The 10,248-nt window shown below is 31.1% G+C and overlaps 1 protein-coding gene across 2 annotated transcripts; it reads right to left on the bottom strand.

Annotated features, from left to right (window-relative positions):
• Nucleotides 1-863: 863 nt before the first annotated feature.
• LOC132039624 (probable LRR receptor-like serine/threonine-protein kinase At4g30520) lies at nt 864-7,562 on the bottom strand. Of its 2 annotated transcripts, XM_059430122.1 has the most exons (11): nt 7,242-7,562; nt 7,007-7,139; nt 6,320-6,391; nt 6,054-6,197; nt 5,272-5,343; nt 4,492-4,551; nt 4,309-4,406; nt 4,086-4,220; nt 3,175-3,519; nt 2,112-2,491; nt 864-1,489 (listed from the first exon to the last, which is right to left on the bottom strand). In XM_059430122.1, exons 1-11 carry the CDS (start codon nt 7,324-7,326, stop codon nt 1,106-1,108), a joined length of 1,908 nt encoding a protein of 635 aa, XP_059286105.1. In that variant the 5' UTR covers nt 7,327-7,562; the 3' UTR covers nt 864-1,105. The 2 variants fall into 2 exon arrangements, with proteins under 2 accessions (XP_059286105.1, XP_059286106.1); XM_059430123.1 differs by lacking the exons at nt 7,007-7,139; nt 7,242-7,562 and adding an exon at nt 6,712-6,718.
• Between the last annotated feature and the right edge of the window lie 2,686 nt (nt 7,563-10,248).

Genomic DNA, 10,248 nt, shown 5'->3' with positions numbered 1-10,248 from the left:
TTAATTATTTATCAAGAAATAATGTGTACCAAATGACCTGCTTGTTTAAATATTTTTACATCAATCATTGTATAAAACTTAAACTCAAAAGGATAGGCTAAACCATGATCACTTTGTATAGCTGTTGATGTATTAGCACGTCCCTTTTCTATACAGTAACTTTTCATTCTATCTTACTTTCAAAATAAAAAAAACTTGAAACATTAAAAAAGATATTATAATATAAAAATCTAATATCAAAGAAGTAAAAAAATAAAAAGTACAAATGATAAATTATTTTTTGAAAATTAAATTCTAGAGTTAAATTAACCTTGAGAAACTTCTATAACAGTTAAATTAATAAATAAAACTCATAGGATGCTTGCAGGTATATATTCCTTCCTCCACTCTCAATTTTTTTTTTTTTCAATAAAAATAAAAAAGCCACTTTGCAGAGTAACTATTCCTTGTTCTTTTCCACCTCCTTTTTCACTTTTTACCCATGAATCAAAAGAAAGGAAAAGAATCCACTCAACCAAGCAAAAAAACAAATAAAGATAAAGAATCCACTCAACGCAAAACATGTACACATAAAGATAACCAATTGTTTCAAATGAAACACTTCAATCACATTCCGAGCTTTGCTCTAGTGGTAAGAGTATATCACGAGATATATAGGCACAAGCCACGGGATTTAACCCTGCAACATAGAAAAACCTAATATATATATTAGGAGAGAAGGTGGAGGGACAGATCCATTATCCACCGAGTTATAAACAGTGCGCCACTAACCATAAAAAAAAAAAAATCTCAAATACAGAAAAATGCAAGCAACATCAGAAAGTTAATAGTCATATAGTGGCAAAAGACTATTTACTTAAAAAGATGGATATTATGATATTTACATTAAATCCAAAAACTCCTAAAAGTGTACTTATCAAACAAGGCAAATCTACAACCTAAAGGGAATATAAGGGAGGGAAAAGTAAAACCCATAAAATAAAAACAACTTTCTTTTTCTTCACCAACATGCTTTAGATAGAGTTAAGGGAACTAACTTAAAAATTGAAAAGAATTAAGCACCTATATTTGTTCTATTTTTTTTTCCTTTTTGGATATATTGCTATTATCTTGGACCTGAAAGCTCCATGGCATGTGTGTCATAGTCATCATCCATCATCCCAAACATGCTCAAATGATCATGATCATTGTCATCATATCCAGGAGGGACCATAGAGTCTCTATTCTGAGTTTTGTTACTGTTTTGGTTAAGAGAGAAGTTTGTGGCTGATCCATCATAGTAGTTATGAGAGGCAGCCCATTTTTCGGCAAGCCCGTCGCCTTCAAGCATACGGACCACCTCCGACATTTTGGGCCGGTGGGCGGGTAGGTATTGAGTACAGAGTATAGCCACTTGTAGCATCTCCCCTACATCAATCGTGTCGTAGTTGCTCCCGAGCTCTCTGTCAATGAGAGCTTCGACGTTCTTCTCCCGCTGCATTTTCTTAACCTACAATTAAGTAGTATTTCATGAGAAAATCTAAACAAGACCTTGTTAAAACCTATATTGCTCAAACTCTCCAAAAATGTTAAGGGTAATATACGAAAGGACAAAAAAGCACACATTTAAACTGAAGGCTAATGTGCTTGGCCAAAAATCACAAGGATCAAAATCAGAAATCATACATAACTAACGGACCAAAAGTGGAATTATCCCTTTATTTGATTTGTTTAGAAGAATGCTTTCCTAAAAAAAACAACTAACAATGTTAATATGACTTCCAAGTACTTAAAACATCAAAGGCTTCGTCTTATAGTTTACTAAACCTGCAGGTAAAAAACAACTAACAATGTTAGTATGACTTCCAAGTTACTTCACAAATTTAACGATTTATTATGTTTTAAACCATATAAATACCGATGTGTTAAGTTAAAATTTGTATCATTATTCTATATTTGAGGGTAATGTAGTTCTAAAAAGCCTAAATATCGCATATTACACATTTTAGTTAACTGAAGGTTAAATGTGCTTGGCCAAAATTACAAGGACCAATATCAGAATTTACCAGTAACTAAGGGACCAAAGAACTCAGCACAAGTTTAATAACTGATGGATGAAGAAAGAAACATACCCATTCAAGTACTGCTCCTTTCTGGTTTACTGTTTTTCCCAATTCAAATGCTTTCATCCCAGTTATAAGCTCTAACAAAAGGATACCAAATCCAAACACATCCGTTTTCTCGGACGATTGACCAGTGGAAAGGTACTCGGGAGCAATGTGGCCGACCGTTCCACGAACAGCTGTGGTAACATGAGAGTCAGCGTGATCGAGGAGCTTTGCAAGGCCAAAATCCCCGACAACAGCTTCACAGTAGTCATCTAATAGGACATTTGCTGCCTTCACATCTCTGTGGATTATCTTCGGATCACATTGTTCGTGGAGATAAAGAAGACCTCTAGCAGCTCCGATTGCAATCCTCTTCCTAGTATTCCAATCCAGTGCCGGTTTTCCTGTCATCGAAAAAAATTAAGAATGCATATAGTCCATATTTTTTTTTTTAAGTTTAAGATTGTAAGATTGAATTTGGAAACACCTTTTGTATATAGCGATAATAGCATTAAAAACTCTTCACCTTCAATCACGCAGATACCACATGGAACCAAAATCATCGACTTGAAATATTAAAAACTATTTTTCATTCTTTGAGAAAGAGTTTTCTTCCTAATGGAGAAGGCCAAATGGCGATCCTAGTGCTATACACAAGTTTGAGATAACTTAACAATTTTGGTCAAAATAGTTCTGTAAAATCTAACAGACAGTTCGGTAAATATTTGACGGAGACAAAGTGTAAATTTGTGAGAAACTTAAAACACCAAAATTGTTAGGTGCTTACTTAAAGGACTATTATAAACCTACCCTAAAACATAAGGGACCATTTTTGTCATTTTCTCAGATAAAATCATACCAAGAATCTTCAAGGAGCATATTTTAAGAAATTAGGCATGCTGACCAAATTGTAACCAAATAGGTTAGAAGCTAGAAATTGAAATGTTATGGCCCCATAAAACAGTGTGGAAGCAATTATTTTTCAGTGGGTCATGAACTATCTCTTTACAAGTATTTCATCCACAAATAGACAAATAGAATGTAAGGCATGTAAAATTGTCTAAAAGAGTACAAAAGGTAAATTTACCTCTAAGTCTTGATGCCACACTACCATTAGACATGTACGGATATACTAGGAGTCTCTCGTTCGGGGTAGCACAGTAACCAATTAACCTGAGCAAATTTCTATGTACTGCCAAGCTAATTAGCTCCAATTCAGTCCGGAACTGTGATTCTCCAGCCGTTCCGCTAATATCTTTCAGTCGCTTCACCGCTACAAACGAGCCATCCCCGAACTTTCCACGGTAAACATTGCCAAATCCGCCAGCACCAAGAATGTTCTTGGAGCTGAAATTGTTTGTTGCACGTTGAAGTTCTTTAAATGTGAAGCTTCTGAGATTTCCTAGTCTAACTAGATCCTCCTCTTGCATATCTGGAACAAAATACGAAACATAAATATCAATGATAAAAATGGTCCATTATATTTAGGAGTAAGTTTAAAATAGTCCTTAAAATATACTTTGAACAATTTTGGTCCTTTAAGTTTGCCTCCATCAAATATTTAGCCAACTTTGTTTGTTAAATTTGATGTGAACTATGAAAAAAAAAAAAAATCAAAACACTAGAAAAGTCTCATCAAATTCTAGAAACTGCAACACAAAAACGGTACTCGACACAAAATAATAGACCCAAAATAGCAGAGACATTGCACTGAAAAAGCTGCACCAAAGTCTAGAAAGAGACCAAAATTAGTAGAAACTGTACCTCCAAATGTGAGTTCTCGAACCCTTTTTTTTTTCACCATTCCCGGCAAATCTATCAGTTCGTTATATATTTAATGCAGACTAAAAGTGTTAAGTTTTGGTAAAGTTAAAGGACTAGAACTGTACAGAGCATACTTTACAGACTATTTTGAACGTACTCCCAAACATGGATCTGCTTTTTTCATTTGCTCTCAAATAGACAAATTTTGTTGGAGGAATCATTAAAATGACTCACCATTAATGTTTAGAATAGACTGTTTCCTGTTCTGGTTCCTCTTCCAAAATATGAATCCAAAGCCTAAGAGGAAAATAGAGATAAAGCTGATACTAAGTCCCATTGCAATTGCTAGTCTTTTCGAGCTGCGTTTACCTAGTTAAAACGGAAAGAAGTTTAAGAGAATTAGATCGCATTAATGTCTAAGCATTCTTGAATCATGAGAGTTGTCACTAAACTTTACCAGTGGAATCAATATCGAACGACAGGGGCATCGGGTTCACCGATCCAAAGCAAGTCTCGGTCGAGTGATTTCCACAAATCAGAGGGTTGCCCACGACACTACGAAAACATTAGGAATCATAATTAGAACTTAAAAAACGTGATTTAATGTAACATAGTAAGAGTTAGGCAGAAAATTTCATACTTGAAAGTTCTGGCAGGAAATTTAGGAATAGGTCCGGTCAAATTATTGAAGGACAAGTCCCTGAGAGAATAAGATATTCACAAAATCAGAACAAACTATTCATTTCCTTACAAAAACAGAACACAATATTCAAGAACAACAACTACAGCCTCAGTTCCAAACAAGTCGGGGTCAGCAATTTGAGTCCCCGCTTTCATTTAAGGTAATTGCATATCATCGCCGTACAAGATAAAATAAAAGTCAAATGTAAGTTGAAGTATAATAATAACCCTAAACAGAACACACTATTCAAGAACAACAACAACAACGACGCTTCAATTCCAAACAAGTTGGGGTCGGCAATATGAATCCCCACTTTCATTTAAGCTCACTGCATATCATGATCATACTAAATAAAATAAAAGTGAAAATAACTTAAAATATACTAATAATAACCCTAAAAAGAACACATTAACAACGACGCCTCAGTCCGAAACAAGTTGGGGGTGGCAATATGAATCGCCACTTCCATTTAAGCTCATTGCACATCAATACATCATGATCATACTAAATAAAATAAAAGTGAAAAATAAGTAAAATATAGTAATAACATCTAAACAGAACACACTATTCATTTCCTTTAAAGAGAAAACCTTTAGACATAAGGCTGATTCAAGAAAGCGACTAGATAATTACAGTGAAGATTGCATGTCTCAATACTCAAGAACATTCAGACAAAAGAATAAAACAAAATAAAACAAAAGCCATGGATAAAAAAATAAAAATAAAAAGTATACTCACAAGAATGCAAGCTGAGGGACCCTTGCTAAAGAAATAGGAATAGCACCAGACAAGCTGTTGTTGTTCAACCTTCTACTCCATTACATAACAAACACCAAAACAAGACATCAACAAAACATATAGTCAAAGAATAAGATAGCAACTTACACAATGGTCAACATGAGAAAGCAACAAGTACAGGAAAAAGGGTACTGAGAAAAACCAAGAAAATGACAAAAATGGTCCCTTATTTTTTGGTAGTAGGTTCAAAATAGCCCCTTGAGTATCAACTAAACAGTTTTTGTCCATTAAGTTTTGCCAAAAGCGAGTGCTTTTGGTCCCTATCAAATATTTACACACGCGATCAAAATTCCAGAAACTGCAACATAAAAAAACTACACGAGACACGAGCAGAATTTGCACCTCAAAAAGTTGCACCCAACTTTTGAAACATACCAAAAAATAACATAAAATACAAAACCAGTACTTCCAAATATGAGTTCCCATTAAATATTTTCTATTTTTCACAATTCCGATTAAATTTAACCATCAAAATCTGATAAATATCTGACGAAGACCAAAAGTGCTCACTTTTGGTAGACTTGCAGGACTAAAACTGCTCAAATGATACTTAAAAGACTATTTTGAAACTACTACCAAAGATAAGGGACCATTTTTGTCAATTTCTCTAAGAGAATCAAACCAAAAAAAAAAAATCTTTCATTAATAGTACCAGTTTCAAAAAAAAAAAAAAAACTTGAAAATCACACAAAATGAAAATATGGAAACTTTTATACACTTACAGATATTGAAGACTGTTTAACATGCCCAAAGATTCAGGCACATGACCAGAAAACTGGTTATTAGACAGATCCAATGTTTGTAGATTGGGAAGTTTCCCTAATTCCTTTGGAATATGCCATGAAATATTGTTGTTTTGCAATAAACTACACAAAATTATAAAAAAAAAATATATATATCAACATATAAAGAATTAAACCAAATGGGGTCATCAATATTTAAGTTCTTGTACCAACAAAAAAAAAAAAAAAAACATGTTGTCTCTTACACTTGTTTAAGGTTTGTTAGGTTTGATATCATCCCAGATAAAACCCCAGATAAACCTTGACTTGGAGCTCCTCTGCAAAACAAAAAATAACACAAAAAAGGGATAATTACAAATTTTCGACTACTCAAAAATATACTAGCAAGCAAAATGTATAGATTTAGTATATTGAGTATAAATATACATACTATATACACAAAATATACATGATCAGTGTATTATAGGTTTGTCTATTTTGGCTAGCGCCCGTGATTAATTTCAGCCAACAGACCAAAAATGAACACATCCCCCAAAAAACTCTACTTCAGTTTGATAAAATAGTGAAAACTCAATATTTGACAACCAATATTATCATATAGTACCATAAAAAAAAATTAAAAATAAGTAAAACATACAGTGTAGTAACAAAAAAAAAAAAAAAAAAAAAAGTAAAACATACAGTGTAGTAACAAAAAAAAATAAAAAAATAAGTAAAACATACAGTGTAGTAACAAAAAAAATAAAAAAAATAAGTAAAACATACAGTGTAGTAACAAAAAAAATAAAAAAAATAAGTAAAACATACAGTGTAGTAACAAAAAAAAATAAAAAATAAGTAAAACATACAGTGTAGTAACAAAAAAAATAAAAAAAATAAGTAAAACATACAGTGTAGTAACAAAAAAAATAAAAAAAATAAGTAAAACATACAGTGTAGTAACAAGATTTTGTTCAGAACAAGTGATCATAGCCCAACTACAAGGATCAACAGAATCTTCATCCCAATTATTTAAAGCTCCATTTGGATCATTTAAACTTCTCCTTATAGCAATCAAAGCTTCCACTATAACCAACAAAAACAACAAAAAAAATTAGCAAAACAAAAAAAAAATTAAAAAGCAAAAAAGAACAAATGGGGTTCTTTTTTTTTTGTTTTTTTGTTTACCTTCATGATTTCTAGCTTCATATGAGAAACAAAGAGTAGTAGAAAACAGTAACAAAGAGAGAAGAAACAAGAAAATGGAAGCCATTGATAATAATAATAATAATAATAATAATAATAAACCAAGAAAATGAAATGAGATGAACCAACAAATATATTAAGCAAACCCCATGAGTTTCTTAAACATTTTTGGTTGAAAAAGAAGATTTTTTTTTTTGTAGTCAAAAACTAAAAAAAGAGAGAGAGGAGTGTAGAACATGAGAAGGGAAAAAAGAAAAGAATGCTTCTTATAAACCAAGAAAGTGAACCAACAAATATATTAAAGCAAACCCCATGTATTTATTAAACATTTTTTTGTTCATAAAAGAAGATTAAAAAAGTTTTTTTTTTTTTTTCAGTCAAAAAACTAAAAAAAGAGAGAGAAAGAGCGTAGAACATAAGAAGTAAGGGAAAAAGAAAGTCTTTATCAGTGTCTATTTTGTTGGTAATGAACCAAGAAAGTGAACCAACAAATATATTAAGCAAAGCACATGAATTTTTTAATCATTTTTTGGTACATAAAAGAAGATTAAGAATGTTTTTTTTTTTAATCAAAAACTAAAAAAAAAAAGAGAGAAAGAGTGTGTAAGATGAGAAGGAAAAAAAGAAAAGAAAGCTTCTTTATCAGTTCTGTGTCTATTTTGTTGGTATATGTACCAAAGTCTGTTTTCCCTTTTGCTTTATCTGTATAAAAAAACAAAAAAAAAAAACTTGTAAATCTTTTTTTTTTTTTTGACTAGCCAGTATTTTTGTACTGTGTTTATGGTGTAAGCGGATCAGGTGGGTTTGATATGAAGAAGTCAGTGACAGAGAGATGACTGAGGGGAGAGGTTATCTTTTGAAGCTCAGAATTTGAGAGTGACAGCAATTTGCCTACTGGAAAAAACACATACACACACAGTGCACCTTTCTCTTTTAAAAGGAAATTTTTTTCTTTTATTTATAGCCCGATATCTGGTATTTATATTGAGCTCGATTATATTAGTTTTTATTGGACCATAAGTTTTTTTTCACTTTTTTTTTAAATATTTTGAAAATATTGTTTGGTTATAAAAAGTGATGGTACAGTTTTTGGCAAGTTTTTGAAGATTAATTTTAAAAGTTATAAAATGTGGTTTAGACTAGTTTTTCTAGTTTTTGCGGTTTTCTACTCACAAAACTTTAGCTTATTCTGAAGTAAAATGCATGTTGAAACACAATGTCAACTGCAAAAATCATTTTTCATCTCATCTTCAAAAACTCTTTTTTTTCAAATTTCAACTAAATATATGTTCAAATGCTAGCTTAAATTCATACTGAAATGTCCCACTATGGCTATTGTAGACACACACAGCACTCTCTCTGAATATATTTTTTTTATTTTTCACCCCATATTCGGTATATGTACTCGGAGGCAGAACCATCATTTAAAGTTTATCGATTAGAAATTCTAGTCATTTTAAGTTATTTTATAGTAAATTAATAGTTTGTACATATTTAATGAATTTCTTAAGATAAATATAGGGTTTTGACTAAAATTACTAAGTTTGGCAGAACTCGTAACTTGTATTCTAGCTCTGTTACTATCTGTGCGGGGATTCGACTAAATCTGAATTGATGCCAAAATGTCATACGCATTCAATGAATTTTTTAAGACAAATATAGGGTAAACTACTGAATTCGACTAAACTTATAATTTTAGCTCTGCCCCTGTTCATACTGTGATACTAGGGTCCGATTAAATCTAAATCGACTCCACATTATAAGTAAAGGATTTCTTACCATAAGCAATTTTTTATTCGGAGCTTAAACTCAATTTTTTTTAATTAATGATGAAAGATTATTTAACACTTTACCACGACCTTTTTTAATGGAAAAAGGACAAATCTTTACTTGTTTATAGCAGCAAGAAAAGGGAGAAAGAATGTGTGAAGGATTTTTGTGTGAGCAAAAAGAGAAAACACACTGTTTTGGTTCTGCAAGTACTACTCTACGACTCTACACATTTTGTTCTTTCTGATAGCCTACTAAGATAAGACTTGACAGTAGCATGTAATTATTAAGGCTATATTTCCTTTTCCGATGAATCATAGTCTTAGTAGGCATTTGGCCAGAAATCAAAAACTTTTTTTTTTTTTTTTGAATTTTAGAGTTGGAATTATGTTTGGACATAGGTTTTTACAAATAGTTTTTTTTTTTTGTTATTGAATCAAATTCCAAATACAATTTCAATTACATTTAGAATTTTCATGGATAAATACTAATTTTTGAAAAAAAATAAAAAAAATTCTGAAAAAAAGTGAATAATTCTTATGGGCAAACGGGTCCTTAATTTCTTCTTCTTCTTCTTTTTTAAGTTTATTTTGAATTTGAATTCTTGGTGAGAATAATAAATGGTAACAACCAGGAGAGTCTATTACTGCAATTTAGCTTATAGAAAGTTATTACTTATATATATATATATATATATATATAGTAATAGAAATTACTCCCTTTATCCTATATTACTAAAAATATATGTCCCAAATTACTTATTTATTTACAAAATCAAGATAAAATTAGTTAAATTTTTTCATTTTATCTTTAGTATTAAATATTCTTGAAAATAGTCAATATTGTAGAATGAATTTATTATTGAAGAAAAGTAGGGATAAAGTAGTAAAATATATCTTTTATTTATGATTTCTTAAGGGTCGTGCAAAGGAAAAGTGATCAAGTAATATTAGACTAAGGAAGTGTATATATAAATACACACACATTAAATAACATTATTTATAATTATCTTCTTTACACTGTCAACACCGATATGTGCAATGAAAAATAGGTTAGGGATTCTAAACTTCTAATATATCGTTGGGTTTTGAGGGAGTATGAATTAGATGAAGCAATTTGATGAGTATTGATAGAGTCTATTTCAATTTAATTAGTGTCTAAGCGGAATTATTGAGCAAGTTAATTACAAGTTGATACTAATAATGCATATATAGCAAGT

This window comes from Lycium ferocissimum, chromosome 12 (genome assembly GCF_029784015.1).
Source record: "Lycium ferocissimum isolate CSIRO_LF1 chromosome 12, AGI_CSIRO_Lferr_CH_V1, whole genome shotgun sequence".
Classification (NCBI taxonomy): domain Eukaryota; kingdom Viridiplantae; phylum Streptophyta; class Magnoliopsida; order Solanales; family Solanaceae; genus Lycium; species Lycium ferocissimum.
Note: the sequence above shows the minus strand (reverse complement) of the source record. Positions and strands in the feature narration are given on the sequence as shown.

What these genes read in the sequence shown, in the direction of transcription:
- LOC132039624 (XM_059430122.1), bottom strand. Translation starts at nt 7,326, where the DNA reads ATGGCTTCCATTTTCTTGTTTCTTCTCTCTTTGTTACTGTTTTCTACT. An exon ending in TGAAGCTAGAAATCATGAAG is followed by an intron (nt 7,140 to 7,241) that starts GTAAACAAAAAA and finishes TGTTGGTTATAG; the next exon opens with TGGAAGCTTTGATTGCTATA. An exon ending in TTTCCTGCCAGAACTTTCAA is followed by an intron (nt 4,407 to 4,491) that starts GTATGAAATTTT and finishes ATGTTTTCGTAG; the next exon opens with TGTCGTGGGCAACCCTCTGA.